Raw genomic sequence first — 15,298 nt, 5'->3', positions numbered from 1 at the left:
ACAAAACTTCCTCCGTGCTCCTCGGGCCAGAGGATACTCGAGCAAAATATTCTCCGTGCTAAGCAGACAGGATAACGGGGCTGTGGTCCTGCAGACAGATGTATTTCAGTATTACTACCAGCAGCACTTCTGTCAGAACAGAACGTAAATTTAGCTGTGCATTTTACCTCCTGCCTAACATGATGTGCATAAATCCTAGATGTGATTAAATAAGGGGGGGTTGGCTCGCTGCGTGCGGTTTTGTTGCTTTTTTAACTTTACAGACTGTAGATGCCACTCCATAGAATATCACTTGTCCTTTACCAGGATTGGCTTGGGAAATGTTACCGCCCTTGAGGGAGCACGGGGAATCGCTTTAGATGGTGGCTTACTCATTTTAACTAATGAGCGCGCTCCCAGAAGGCTGGTTAAGCGAAGGTGCGGCAGAGTTCCCGAGTCACCGAGGTGCGTCTGGAAGCAGCCCGGTGCTTTGGGTACGGGCTGTGAATCCCGCGGGTACAGCTCCTGCCCGTCCCCGCAGCGAGCCAGCGGGACGGATCTAACGTGAACTAACGTGATAATTTGCAGCTGGCTCGCTTGAGGACTCCTCAGGCTCTTCCCTGCAGCTGGCAAATAATTACAAGGGCACCGAGAGAAGTAGTGTACTCGCTTATGGTATTTAATTGTCCAGTGCTTGCGTTAGCACTCAGAACCCCATCCCTCAGGTGCAGCCTTCTAGCGATTTATTCTCCAGCACCAAAGGACCTACCTCAAAACCTCGTGTTTCTGGTCAAAGCCAGGTGAGTTTCTGAGCATCACAGGGGTGATGGACTTCAGGGAATAGTGCGTGGACCGATTCCCACGTACGTCGATGATTGGGATTCACCCGCCAGCGGGGAAGGAGTCGGTGTTTTCACCTCCAGGACCGTTGCCCTGGGCAGGACCCTGCGGGTCTGGTGCTGTTTGGGCAGGTCAGAGGCAGCAGGTGGGAGCTCAGGGTCTGTCTGCGGAGCCGGAGCCACGTGAAGGCAGACGGACAAACGGTGGGCAGTGGTTCTCAATCGATGGCAGGAGGGAATTGATCTCGGCACAGCAGGTGCCGGTGGAGATCTCGGACTCCGGTGAACCAACATTTCTGTTAATGCAATCGGAGATGTGCGTGGACTGGCAATAGGTAGATGAGAAGCAGTTGTACCCTCTCCTTTGTTAGAGACCTCTCTGAAGCGGTGCCAAGGCTGACGTACCGTGGGATCTGTGCTAGGGCTTTCCAAGAGCTTTGCATTGTGTTTCTGTCTAATTTTTTAATCATCTGGATCAGCCTCGCAGAGGCTTGAAGTGAGGTGTGCACCGCGTGCTCCGAGAGTAATGGGCTCTTCAGCTGTAATCACTAGGAAAGAGTAACTCAAGGACTCATCAACTCTTCCAGACACTTGATCTGATGAAGCTGAGCTGCAGGAATACGTTAATAAGCACCTCCTTGCTCACCAGTAGTTCTCAGAAACGTGCCCTTTGGACGCAGCATTTTTCTGGGCTTCCTATGGAGTCACCCAGGATTTTTCTCCCAGTCCGTCATGGCTGGCACCGGGGAGCCTTTGGTCTCTCAGACAGAGCTTCAGAAGCTGCCATCCTGGGAGGGCTTCACACCGGGAGGCTTCACGCGTGTCTGTGACAACAGCGTGGCCTGGCTGCGGTGCGGCAGGTGGCTGTGCAGGATTTGAGTGGTGGCTCTGCTGTTTTCCATAGGAATTCATCACTGAGATTATCCAGCCGTTTTTCTTCCCCAGCTCCATGGAAGGGCACTCCAGAGGCTCTTGTATGTCATCCATAAAGCCCTGATTGCCAGAAGGCCTATGAACGTTTCAGCGTCAGCTTTGAGACCCCTGCGATGGAGGTTGGAAGTGCTGGTGGCGGAGCTGCTCCTTGCGATGGTTCCCTGTAATTGCATGGCCATTGGGCACGCTCGGTCCCAGAGCCCTGGAGCTGTGGGACAGGGACATGGCGCCTTCTGCATCGCCTTGTGGTGGGATGAGTCATGGTTTGTTTTCCCTTTGGTTTTCTTAAAGGAGATAAATAACATTTAATATAGGCTTAATCTACTCAGACGTAAGCTTCTACCTTGCAGCAGTTAAGAAGTATTGATAATCAGCAATGTGTCGCTGCCGAGGGATCCAACCCCTTCTGCTGTCCTGGGGACGGGGGAGCTGAGCCCAGTGACTGCGGAGCGGGTGCTGGCGGTTCGGGGGCCACGAGCTCACGGCCGCAGTACAATTGGTTGGTACCTTTAAAAGAGGTCAAGCTGCTATTCTGATCATAACACAGTAATCCTTCAGAGGGTTAAATGCGTTGAATGTACTACTTGGTGTTTGCCTAAGCTCTTAAGAGTGATGTATTTTTTTTACCTTTCGTGTGTGATCAAAAAAAAAGTGCGAAAGACTCTGTACAAATATTTGAACTCTCCTAATCTTTTAATTAAAAAAAAAAAAAAAGCTTAAAATGCTTTCAGAATTCCCCAAGTGCTCTTATTGTGGCTGAGATTAAACATATACAGTTAATCTGAAAAGGTATTTTAGTGGCCACAGGCAAGGAAAATAGGTAATAGCCTCCAGATTGCAATGTCTGATTTTCAGCCTTGCCCAAGAATTTATTTTGCTCCCCGAAATTGTTGTGAAGTTCTGTGTTGACCATTTGCTTAATTAGTGGGTCTGTGTGTAAAGGGAGGAAAGAGTTTGTGAAATTCTTTGCGCAGCTGTCTTGGCAGGAGTCATTTCGTTCACACAGGTGTGCGGGTGCCTCTGGAGCATAGCATCTCTTTAAATCGCACGGTAACAAAATGAATTTAGGGGACAAAACGAAGACTAAGAAGTTGAAACTGCAGGGGAAATTTAGGAAGAATTCTTCAGCTGTTTGAAGAGCAGCGTTTTCCAGTAAAAAAAGAAATGCATCGAAAAATATGTAATACTCTCAGTGAAGGCAAAAATTTGAAAAATGTCTGCGACTGGAATTCTGCTCCTGGTCATGGTTCCCGGAGGCATCGGCTCTGAAACGCGCTGTGCTGCAAGGCTGCCGTGGGACCTGGAGCCACTGCCGGTGGCCAGAAATTCCCTGAGGCTTCACCTCTGCAGAGCAGCTCCTCTCCAAATACCGAGCCTTCACCCTGGACTCGCATCCCTTTCCAGCCAGAAAGCGGCAGAGGGGAAGGTTTCTGCAGGTGCCTCCTCTGCTGCTGGCATCCAACGCGTGCCCCAGTGCCGAGCGTTCTTCCCTGCACGCAGCGTAGTGGCAGGGCACTGCTTAATATCACACCTGCGAGCAGCTCGGGGGCTTCCCGATGAGTTTCATGCCGCAAGGTAAGATGTTTATCTCAGCTCCGCTGAGTCAGTAAAGAACAGAATTCCCCCTCGTCACCGTGGCGGTTACATCCGTCCTGAACTCTGAGCAACCTGTGCTCCGCATGAAGTGGTGCAAGACGTTAACCTACACCCTGCTCTGTGCCCTGACGGTTCTGTTCCCCCCCATTCCTACCAGATAATCCAGGCACGCTTTCTGGTCACCTTAAGCTGCAGCATCCATCACCTGCCTTCGGGAGGGCTCGGATCCATTTTGCAGATGCACGGGGATGCGCTGGTGACTGCGTTCTGCCTCCCAACAGACCGCTGCTTGATATTCTGGGTTTTCTGTCTCGCCAGTCCCATAGAAAATTACATCTATTCTCAGTTCCCTTATGGAGTTACACCTTCCCTTTCAATTTCATCGTCTTAATGAAATACGGATCTCTCATTTCTCTGCTGGTGCTTACAGGAGAGGGAGAAGTGCCGTAACAGTCGGGTTTTTCACAATAGGAAAGCGATGTCTCATCATTACAGCGAAATATTTGTGATCTTTTCTGCTGCTCCTGCTGTACAAGGTTGTAGCCCTCAGAGGCTTTATGTCACTGCTGTTGCTGATGAATTTCTCTAGTCATTGCCCACATCTTCTGTCAGGTTGCATCCAGTCCTCAGCAGGAGTTATAAAACAAAGGACTGGGGGGGAATAGCTGCTGCCTTCACTGATCGAAGCGCGGGTACCCGCAGGCATCGTTTCTGGAAGGTGGAGACCAGCCCTTCGGCGCCGGCAGTGCCGCCGAGGGCCACGGCTGCGGGAGCTGCTGGGCCGGTGGGCGCCAGCTCCCGGGAGGGGCGATGCCGGCACCGGGGTTCCCTGCGTTCGGGCTGAGGAATAAGGGCGTGATTTTGCCAGTGGGAAAAGTTACCGTGGCTTTTTTACCTTTTTGTTCTCTAGTTCCTAGCGTGGGGTTTGCATTTCAGATGCGCTGAAGGAGACAGAGTAAATGGCTTTCAGGTTGGGGTGCGAGGATCCGTCCAGCGGCAGCTGGAGTCTGCCCGAGTCCAGGTTTGTCTCCTGAAGAAAACGGCATTTCTCCAGTGCCCCGTTGTCGTGGCTCACTTTCTCGTGCTCAGTTCCTGGAGAGTGGCGATGATAAAAAGTTGGGTGCCATTTAAATACAGCTATGAATAAAAAGCTTTGCACGCAAGAAATAAGTCAAACATTAGTTCATTGCCAGAGTGCTAAAGTGTTTCTAACTTTATATTTTGCTTCTTGCAGCAAAGTAAGACTTTCTCACTTCCCTCCCACAGCAAAAGGGAACGTAAGGCAGACTGTCATGAGCTATTTAGCATTTTGAAATACTTGAAATAGTCAAAGTAGCAGCTTTTATGTTTGTGTTTTAGATGGAGAAACATTTTTAACATTTGACGTTTTGTGAGTGTTTATTATTAATTTTCATGTTGCTGCTCAGGGAATGATGATATTTTCTGTTCTGTAGTATTTCTGTAGTGCATATCAAAATGATAAACCCACATTTGTGGAGAAGTCAACTTTCATCTATTTTTCTTCAGGAGGATTGGGAAGACACGGGATGTTTTCATTAAGTGCCAGGCTGGGTTCAGCACGCCTTAGGACGGGTGGTAGCTGTGAAAGGAACCTGAGGAATGCGGCTTTACAAGAAAATATTTTGTGTTGCGTGTGCTAAGAGGAAATCCCTGCCATGGGGGAGCACCCGTGCGACGTGGGCCGAGGGTCCGGCGCTGGCTCTGTGCAGGGTGCCTGCAGCCCACGGGGTCGGGGGGAGCCAGGTGTTGCGGTGGGCTCGGAGCGGGGCTGGGGTGGGCACGGGGGGGCTGCGGTGCCACCCCCCGAAGCAGGAGTGCCAGTCCCACCGACAGCCTCCCTCCTGCACCGCGTTTGGACGAGCACAAGCCCCCCAGCCTCATCGAGAGGGGCTCGGACGCGCAGCCCCGGGGCCGCCGGCCCGGCTGATGGCTGAGCAGCAGAGGATGCTTCAGTCGTATTTCTTTAGTGAGCAGGAGATATAACTCCCACGGACACCACCAGCTCTGTGAACTTCAGCCTCCCTGGTTCCCCTCTGGCAGCAGATAACATATAAACAAGGAGAAAGCTGACCAAAAGATCTGATAGATTTAACTTCATAGCCTGGGGCCTGGAGAGCAGCAAGTCAAATATATCACAGAGCTCCCGGGCTGCCATAATAACTGGTTATTTATACTGGTCCAGATGCCCAAACATCTCGCCCGTGCTCTGGAGCTGCTCAGCCCTGGCCCCGGGGAGCGGCAGAGGGCTGGGTCCCGCGGCATCGCCGGGCTGTGCCGGTCGCCGCGCGGGGCAGCTCTTGGCACCCGCTCTTTCCTGCAGGGAGGCTCCTTGGGGAGCGCCTGCGGGTAGTCGCAAAAATACGTGAGGAATAGGCAAGCTACGCTTGATTTTCAGGCATCAAGCACATGCGAAATGTGCATAATCTCAGTTTGGACAGGCAGTGTTGTTATTTCCTAATTTTCTTCTTAACCACCATGTGTTGGCCCTGGCTCTGCTCCTTGGTGTACTTGTGCTTTTGTTTATGTTGCAGGCGTCTCGGAGGGGCTGGGGGTGCATGTCTCGTACTGGAACCATAGGTGTTAGAGAAGATGTTATTTTTAGGAGCAAAATAGAGCCGGGTCCTCCCTGAGCCCTGCCTGCTGCCCGCCAGCCCTGCCAGGAGCAGTTTTTCGGGAGGCGGCACAGCAGCTGCTGAGCTCGGCTGCCTCGGCAGAGCCGGGACGTGTCCCAGCGCGGCCCCCGGCCCCGGCGCGCTACAAGGGGCATCAGGGGCCCAGCGCAAAGCAAGGAGGTTTTCTTTGTCGGCATCGTGCTTGGTTTCTAACTAGGCTAGTTAAATGGAAGGCGGGCAGAGATTAGGCAGTGGAATCCTCTAGCGGGGTAAAATGAATCCAAATGAGCGGGCGGTTCGCGAGGCAGCAGAACGAGGAGAAGAAATATCTTCCGCGGGAGCCCATTGTGTAATGGCTTTATTAACTAATCCCCGCAAGAGCTCGTTTCGCTGGCGCTGCGCAGAGCGCTGGCGGCAGCAGCAGGAGCGAGGAAACCCTTCCCCAGGCGTGCCTCCAGCGGCGGCCTGGCGAGGAGGGTGATGGTGCCTCAACCAGCCGGCCAGGCTGTGAAACTCCGATACCTTGGCAGTTGTCATCCAAAACAATAGAAGCTTATAAACGCCTGGAAATTGATAAGGTTGTAAGTAACGTTATATGTAAGATACAATTTCCTTGAGGAAAGTTAATAGGCATCCCTTCCCGAGCAGGTCAGCAGAAGATTTATAATGATATTAATTTTCTTGAGCCGTGGAGTCAATCCCGGTGGGCTTCAGTTGTAATCAGACGTCTAAATATCTCCCTGTTTGCTCACTGCTGCCGTTCCCAGTATCGGATGCCGAGGTGGGTCCGTCACTTGCCAGCCCGTGCTCTCGTCAGGGCTCAGCTGGAATAGCGCAGGGCCTCTTGATCAAAGGAGAGCGATCGAGCTCCTCTTCAGCACCTTAAAATCTGCCTATTCTTGTGTCACAGAGAGAGTGGTTTGTTAATTATTTAGATAGCAGGCATTTCATCTGGATAAGAAAAGAAAAGGAAAACCACATAAAGGGAATTTTTGAATGAGGTGTGATAACTAAGTGCTCGTCATTGTATATTTTTGTATCCCGATGTTATCTGAACTTTAAACTGTTTTTCCACAGCTTTGTGACTTATGTTGTACAAAGTAGGAAAACTCTGGCAAACAAGGTGCAGCTCCATTATGTCAAGACCAATCACCCATTTTTCTTTGAAATTATTTGGGGATCATGTCTGTGTTCCCAGATGGCCTCTTGGTGAATCTGAAGGGAAATGGGATTAAATTAAGGTCGTGGGTTGCTGGTACCTGTCCCTTCGCAATGTGAAGGTATTTGAATGAGGGGACTGATTATTGAATGTTTTTTTTTCCATCCGTGACAATTTGCAGTGACTACAGCTTTCCCTGTTCTTTCCGAGAGCAAATAAATTGAAAAATAAGAATCCAGAGATAACGATAAATCTGTCTCTCTATCTTGAGAAGTAGATGGCTTTGCATGTTTTGTTTATTCTCCACTGGCGATTTTTCCTGGAGGTAGCAATTTAAGCAGGATAAGTTTAGCGGGTTTAGTCACAACAGTGGTAAGAGGTGTAACTGCAATGAGAGCATCCTCCTTTCCCAGCTAGTGAAATGCAGCTAGTTGAGGAATAATCCTGTGCTGTCCTTTCGTGCTGCTTTTTTTATGAGAAATGGTAGATTTCCAAGCAGTACCATCCAAAATATCCAGTGGGACCCTGTAACTGCTACTAATTATTCCCCATGTCTAATGTGGGCTCTGCCTCGGGGTCCGCTGTTATTCAGACAGCAACGCTAGCCTGGAAAAGCTCATGTCTGAACGTTTCCTTTTTACAGAAACCGCTCTGAGCTCCCTAAAGCAGCCGCACACGGATAGTCCCCCGGTGGTACCGTCACCGCATCAGCGGAGAGACTCGGACAGATACTGCCAGCTCTGCGCAGCCTGGTTCAACAACCCCATGATGGCACAGCAGCACTATGATGGCAAAAAGCACAAGAAGAACGCAGCCAGGGCTGACCTCCTGGAGCAGCTGGGGAAGACCCTGGACCTGGGAGAGCTGAGAGGTGAGAGCACCGGTACGCGGAGAGCAAGGACCGGCTCCCCGTGGGATCCAGTGGCCGCAGCGACACCGCCCTCACCTGCCGCGGTCACTGGTCCTCTGGTCAAGTGGTGCAGCGGAGCCTGTGGTGCTCTTACTGCTTTATGAGGTTCCCGTTCCCGTAAAAAAAATCCCCTCCTCTAAGATGACAGTCTGCAGTTTTAGCAGCATCCTTTAAAAGTTGTTTCCTAGGTGTTTCTTTTGCCTCTTCCTAAAATAGTCCCTTCCATTAGCACACGCTTCTGTCCTCCAGCAAATGGGGACTGGGAGCTGAGAGAGGAGACGATGTTCGAGCGCTCAGCCCTGCCGGGAAATGGGGACGGGGCTGTTTGTTGCTGGAGGCAGAGCACTCCCTGCATCTCCCTGCTGGAGAGCAGGGCGTTAGCTGTCTTTTGAGATTTAATTAGTGCTTATAAAACACTGCAACGGCCCTGGGTCAGCAGCAGCAAAGAGCAGAAAACACAAGTTGTCTGTGTTCCCGCTGAAGGGAGAGCAGCCATCATCCGCCTGTCTGTCCATCCATCCGTCTATCCCGGCCCCGCCGGGAGGGGCTCTGGCACCCACGGGGTCCCTGCGGGGGCTGCGCCCTGAGGTTGCCCGGATTTGGGCCTTGGACCCCTCTGGGAGCCCCCTTGGGTGGAGCCGCCACCGCAGCCCCAGCCTGGCCGGTGGCCATGGCTGCCAGAGCCCCCGAGCGTCCCCGGTCCCTCACGGTCCATCCCATCCCTCCCCGCCGCCTGGCGCTGATGCGGGACCGGCTCCATCACGCTGTGCCTGTTGATGGAGATGTGCTAATTTTTACCGGCCGAGGATGCGGCTAAGACTGAATTCTGAGCAAAGCGCCTTTTTAATGGAGAGGTGGAATTGCAGGAGGAGAGGTACGAGCCTCCTGTTGAAAGTTTTCTCTGTGGTCTTGATTATAATCCTCTGTGCACACAAAGTGTTTGACTGAAGTAGGCTGAGGAAAAAGTGCAGGTTTGATTTTCAAAACTACGCGTCTGGTTTGCCAGCAAGACATTGCATTAACATTTTAAAATACCTTTTTTTTTTTTTTCCCCCTTGCTAAATGAAATAACTTTCCTTTAAATACTAATGACTATGCAGCATATTGTGCATTTCTTGATCTCGGATAAACCTTGTAATGGTTATCCAGATCCTTCGTGTGCTACCTAGTGTGACTCACAATGCCATAAATGATTCATGGGGCTGAGTCACTGCCCGCTGTTGAAAATATGCAGGGAAATAAAACCTGGGACAATAACATGGAAGTGCTTAGTGCTTTGCACTGTGCCAAGCTCAAGAGTGGCTGAGGATGTCATTAACTGTAAATAAATCAATTGTGAAGTGTTTTATACATTTAGCTTGTGCCTAGGAGAGTTGAAATTGGAGGGCGTTATGTGCTCAGCAGCCCGTGTTGGTTTTTAACTTTGCGGTGGCTCTGTGCGTGGCTGGGATTTGCAGCTGAATCTAGCGTGGTCCTGCCAGTGCCCGTGGATAGCAGGAGAGGGGGACGGCGGAGCTGTGCGGTGGCCGTACGCGTCCCCCGGTACGGGGGGAAGCCAGCTTTGGTCCCTGCCGGGCTGTCGTTTTGGAGCCTGCAGTTCACGGGTGTCCAGTGCTTTCTGGTGCCGCCAAGCTGCGCAGCCAGCCGCGGCGAGCCAAGGAGGGTGTCCTTGAGCCTGCTGGTGGTGTCCCGCAAAGCTTGCCTCTGCTGCCGGAGTAGCGGTGCGGCTGGGAAATCCTCTTTTTCACAGTTTTTCTTAACTAGGGGGTGTGATAAGCTCTGCTGTATGCCTTTAGCTGTGAGGCTAGAGAAGATCTCTACAGATGCAGAAGGCAGATCTCCGCAACAGCCAGCACAGAATGAGCTCTGCCTTCTGTCCGAGAAAACAGCCTTCCCTTGGCAGACAAAGTCATATCTGAATTCAAGAGAAGCGATGACAGTGGCAGTTCAGAGATACCCAGGGGCGGTCTGTCCCAGGTTCGGACTTCTGTCCGAAGCCTTGCCTGACCGTTGCTTTCGACGTCCGGCGGGTTTGGCGTTGGGCAGCGCGCGGTGGGGATCACAGCCGCACGCTCTCCTCGCTCCCCGCTTGTTTGGCTGCCTCGGTACTCCTAGAATGCAAACTCCTTTCCTTCCCACCCCTGGTGGCTTCTTCCGTCGCAACTTAAATATTAATTCTATTTTGACTACTGTGGGAGATGAACATTTGATGCATTGTGTGAGCCTGGAACAAGCAATGTCGGCTGAAGTAAAGCATTCCAGCAGCCTTTGATGTTTTGATAATGGCTATAATAAAATATTTATTGATAAATATGAATGCGTATTTGGAGAAATAAGAATAGAGATATATTTTTGGACAACTGATATTTATAGGAAACAAAAGCATTGATTCTTCTTGCCAAGTGCTCATCCTGCAATTTTGAAGTCTTATTTTCTTCTCAGAAATGAGAAAGATGGGGGGGTGGGGGGGAAAGGAAAAAGAAACCTCGCTAGCAGCACCGTTTCACTAACAGCACCGTTTCTCTAGTCTGTACTGAATTAAAGCCGCACTGCATGCGGGTGCACGGCCACACGGTCCCCATGCTTTGGCCGAGCGGAGGGCACTTTGGGGGTTATTCGGCAGTGCCCACCGCTGCTCTGGGCAGAGTCCAGCCCCGTCTCTCCAAGCGGCTTCGTGCGGCTTTCCAGCCTTGCCAGCACAACCAGTCCAGGACTCCCTGCTCCGAGGGCTGGTCGGGAAAGCCCTCTGCTCTTACTCCTTGGGAGAGTGCATGGACATACCCCGAAAGAGGGAGAAATGAAGAGTTTTCTTCCTGCGGAGCTGCCTCCTCTAGCTGCCGCTGTGCCCCAGCCCATCCTGGAGCAGATCGTAAAAAGACAAAAACCGGTGGGTATGGTACCAAACCCTGCATCCTGGGCTCTTCCCCCAACAGCTTGCGCCTGTTCAGCAACACGGAGCAGAAGCTGCTCCGTCGGAGGCACCGGCGCGGCTCCGTCTGGCAGCTCTCGCCTTCCCACAGCCTGCGCCAGGCAGAGAGCGAATTGCGTTTTTGCTCCATCAGGTCACATTTCACCAGTTTTACTTCACGCCTGGCATTATCCATCGCCGAGCTCTCTGTCCTTCCTCCTCTAACGCAGGTGGGCTCTGCGGGGGCAAAGGCCTCGCAACAGAGCCTGGCAGGTCTCGTTCATGGGGGATTTAATTAATCATGGACTCTGCTTATTGCTGGTGCTGAGCCAAAACCCCACAGCAAAATGCTCTCTCTTTGAAGGCTGGTGCAGTGTTTGAAAGTCTGGGCTTCGTTAAGTGGGTTCGGTATGTCCTTTCCTTTCCTATATGTACACCTTTGAATGAACAACATGAGCAGAAGACTTCACGTACAGGCAGACCCTCCTTCATCTCGTCAGCCTTCATAACCTGCGCTTCAGTGCCTTTTGCGTGACAACAAACGACTTACCGAGGCACCTTGGGCTCTCTTTGATGCCTGCCAGCAAAACTTGGCTTTTACGTAGCGATGGAGACAGATTCAGGGCCAGCCTTGTGTACCTGGAGCTGGTTAGATGGGATCCTGTAAACCGCAGGAACGTGGGTCTTCTTCCCAGGGCACTTGGTCCCTGGTGAGCAGGAAAACTGGTGCCTCTGAAGGGGATGACACTGTGAATCCCTAAAATAAAATACAGCAGCCTCTGCAGTAAAGCAGAATCGGGACGGCTGCACAGGGATGTTGTCACCCGAAGCCTTTGTATTTTCAGGTAAATTGTCATAGTTGCAGACGCTATCTTGAAAAAATCAGGCAAAGAGCTGAGTTTCACTTTCCTTCTCAGCTCATAATTTCTTTGTATGCCTTATAAATACTTTTCATTCTGTGCTGTCACTCTTGGTTAGTAAAAGGCGATTTAACAAGCACTCCCCTGGAATGTGTTTTAATGCATTTTATGCAGAATGACATTAATGACTTGAGTTGTTAATATTTTATTTAATGGCTATAGGAGCACATTCAATTTTACATGAGTGCATGTCATGATGCAGGGTAGGGAATGCTGATGTGTCGTGAGGCCGCAAAAGTAGATGCGAACACAGAGCCCAGCGTTTCCTAACGCAGGCTGCTCTGGCTGGGACCACCTTCCCATTGCCCGCTGAGCTAACACTCGGCTCCAACACGCTTTGGTGGGGTGCATTTTATGAAACCCCAGTTTCAGCCAAGTTGGCAGCTTTGGTAAGCTCCAGTGAGATCAGATACTGTTAATTTTGATATTCTGGAGGTGATTGTTGCCTGTGCTTTCAGCCTGCAGTTGATCTGAGGCTAGTTTCCTTTCTCCGTGTCTTGTTGTTTTGGTGGAGGTCACGTCACACTCCAGACTTTTCCCATACAAGTTGGTCTCAGGATGCCGGATTTCAGCTGCGAGGTCCTGCAAGCCATTGTCCCGCCGCAGGAACGGCGATCCCGGGCACGAGGCGAGCGGGAGCGTGGCCGCCCCGGGGCAGCGCGGCATTGGGGAGTGCGGTGCGGCTTCTGGTGTCTTCCCGACTGGCCGGTCCAGCCCCGACAACGTTTCCGTCCACCTAAAACGTACCCGTGTGCACTAGCAGATGTGTGATTCTGCTGAGCATGAGTTCACAGGACCGGCCTGTTCTGCAGCCATGTTTTCCAGGCAGCGGGAAGAGCCCCTGCAGCGGAGCAGCATCAAGTCCTCCCGTGCCGGACGCGGGGAGGAGGGACAGGATTCCCCCTTGTTCATCGTCATGAGCAGCCTTAACATGCTGGTGGAAAAAAATCAGCGTCCCCAGTTAGGAACTGTAATCGCTGATGGCGTTTCCACCTACACAAGTAATTAAGATTCAATAAGGCTGCTGTTAATGTATGCTGTTAAATCAGCTGCTGAGCATTGGAACCTTATTACCTTAATTTAAAGTATTACCAGTTTCTTACTTCCCCAGTCCCGATCTCTGCCATGCGGCGGTCACGGCGTGGTCCGAGGGCTCAGTCTGCGGCGAGGTGCCAACGCGCCCTCCGTGTCCGCCGCGCGCTGCCTTTTCCGTCCTTTTCCCTGCATTGTGGCACGAATGTACGTGATTTCTGACTCCTCCTGGCTCAATAAAGGAAACAGGAGCTGCCAGCTATGGAGAGAGGGTTCGACTATAAAACCATCTGTATCAAGAATAAATTCAGTTAGGAGAGCATCTGTAAGCGTATTTGCAATTTGAGTTTTGTTCCATGCCGCATCATGACGCACAAAAATATAGGTGACTATTTAAATACTTCTGTGTTATTGCTTGCTTGCTTTTTTCAAGTGCTCATCTGAACATTTTTGAAACATTTTTTTAAAGAAGATGTTGAACTTTATGTTGGACCAAATTCCTAAGTGAGCGATGCATGAGGTGTTTGAGAAAAGTGGGACTGTTCGTGTAGCTAGCGTCTGAAGTTCAAGAAAGGAAAAGAGATTTTTTGGGAGTCTGTAGATACAGCTGGGGAACGGTGAGTATATAGCCTATGCAGTTAATTACGGTAGGCATAAACTGATCGAATTTGAGAATACTGTACATTACTTGTTCTAAATGAATTGTTTTAACAATTTCTGCAAAGAAATAATGCTGTGGAAACTCAAAAGAGACTATTACATGGTACATTAAAACTGTTCCTCAAGAGCACAGCGGCCCATGGTACGAATTCCACAACTCTGGTGTTATTAAGCCGAGCCCTTCAATTAAGCTAGAAACGCTCGGCTCAGATCTTCATGGAAGTGAATCAGTGCAAAGCAGAAACCCGACCACAGAGACTCTAAAATTTGCAATTCCCTTTTTTCTAGGAGGACAGGACAGAAATTACTTTAGCATCAGTGGTTTACTGTAGTGCCAAGGTACGGGTAATGTCAGTGATGCTAATGCAGTCCGTGATGCCGAGGGAGCTATCGGGATGTTAAAATACAAAAGGGAGGAGGAGAGAAGAAACCACTCTCTGGCACTCAGCATAGTAAGGAAGACAACAGAATCAGGGTCTGGAAACACTTAGTCTGCATTTATATGCTTAATTCACGTCAGGTTTTGCCCTACGTACCAGGAGTAAGAGCCCTCAGGTTGCCGTCCCTCTCAGGGACGTCCAGAAGGGAAGCAGGCGTTTAATGTATGTTCAGCTGCACTCTGGCTTTTCGGTGCAAACATGTTAGATGAGGCAGAGAAGTGACTGTTTCTGTAAATCTGCTCTGAAATGGCTGTACTCTTTCCCCAAGGCAGAAGAAGAATGGAGTTAAATTGTAGTTACGCTGCAGGGAGAAGAGAGCCCCGTCCTGTCCCGGGGACTCTGCCGCGCTTGGGTTTGGACCCTCCCTGTCCTTGGTGCCGGGTTTGCCCCATTTGTAGAAACCAGAAAGTGCGTTGTTTTCCTGCCCTCCGTGCTCGCAAAGCGCATGGGTGCCGCGGGGCGACGCAGCCCTTCCCTTACCCTGTGCCGTCGGGGTGACGCCGCGGCACGGGGCAGGCTGCTCCTCCGCCCCGGGCTGCCGCCAGCGACTGCTGCCAGGGCGGGCGGTTTGGGGTCTGGGTTTTCACCCCTCGGGGCTGTGATGCCACCCCGGTCCTCCGGGCCCGGCGAGGGTCCTGCTGAGGGCACGCCAGCGGCCGGGACGCTGCCCCGGCCCAGGGACTGGAAACATCCCGTGATGCAGAAGGGCAAGGAACTGGTTTCGTTGTTGTCGGAGTTTGTAAGAAAGGCTTCTCATTTCTCCCACAAAATAATAGATGTTGAACCCAGCTAGCGGCTGTCTCTTGGCCCAGGTCACTTCCTTCTGGAAGGAGAAAGAAATTAAAAAAAAAAAAAAAATCGGCTTTTGCAGGTGTGGAGGAACTTCCCCGGCAGCATCGTGTTCTTCTGTGATTGCAAAAGTCATTGAGGAACGTTTTGGGTGAAAACCCGTCTAGAAGGGCAAACTAGAACATTAGTGTGTAAATAATTACTCGGTCTCTCATGTGCCAAGCAGGCTAATATCCCCTCCGGAGGGAGGGAGGGCTGCGCCAGGGCACTAAGAATAGATGCCTCCGAAATGGACCAAGCCCTGTGTTTTCCCAGGAAATCTAAACTGACACGAATCAAAAATAATACCAGGCATTTGCAGCAGCCACCGGGCAGCACACTGTCTTGGGAAAAGGCCTTTTCTCCTTCACCTCCCATTCTGATTGCTGCCTGTCTGCTGGGTTCCTATTTTTAGATTTTCAGCTTTTCAGAGGCGGCAAAGTCTTGATTTCCTTGTCCTG

The 15,298-nt window shown here is 51.1% G+C and overlaps 1 protein-coding gene across 2 annotated transcripts in view; it reads left to right on the top strand.

The window, feature by feature from the left end:
• The window catches only part of ZMAT4 (zinc finger matrin-type 4), a 91,541-nt gene that overhangs the window by 51,240 nt on the left and 25,003 nt on the right, over positions 1–15,298 (top strand). For both annotated transcript variants that reach the window (XR_015705953.1, XM_009468840.2), the window contains exon 5: positions 7,783–8,010. Coding sequence is in view for 1 of the 2 variants with exons in the window: in XM_009468840.2 (XP_009467115.1) it covers positions 7,783–8,010 (228 nt within the window). In the remaining variant the exon portion in view is untranslated. The remainder of the gene's footprint in view (positions 1–7,782; positions 8,011–15,298) is intronic.

This window comes from Nipponia nippon, unplaced genomic scaffold (assembly GCF_047370975.1).
Source record: "Nipponia nippon isolate SJK-2023a ecotype South Korea unplaced genomic scaffold, ASM4737097v1 scaffold_27, whole genome shotgun sequence".
In the NCBI taxonomy this organism is placed as follows: Eukaryota; Metazoa; Chordata; class Aves; order Pelecaniformes; family Threskiornithidae; genus Nipponia; species Nipponia nippon.
The sequence above is the reverse complement of the archived record's forward strand: the minus strand, read 5'-3'. Positions and strand labels throughout refer to the sequence as shown.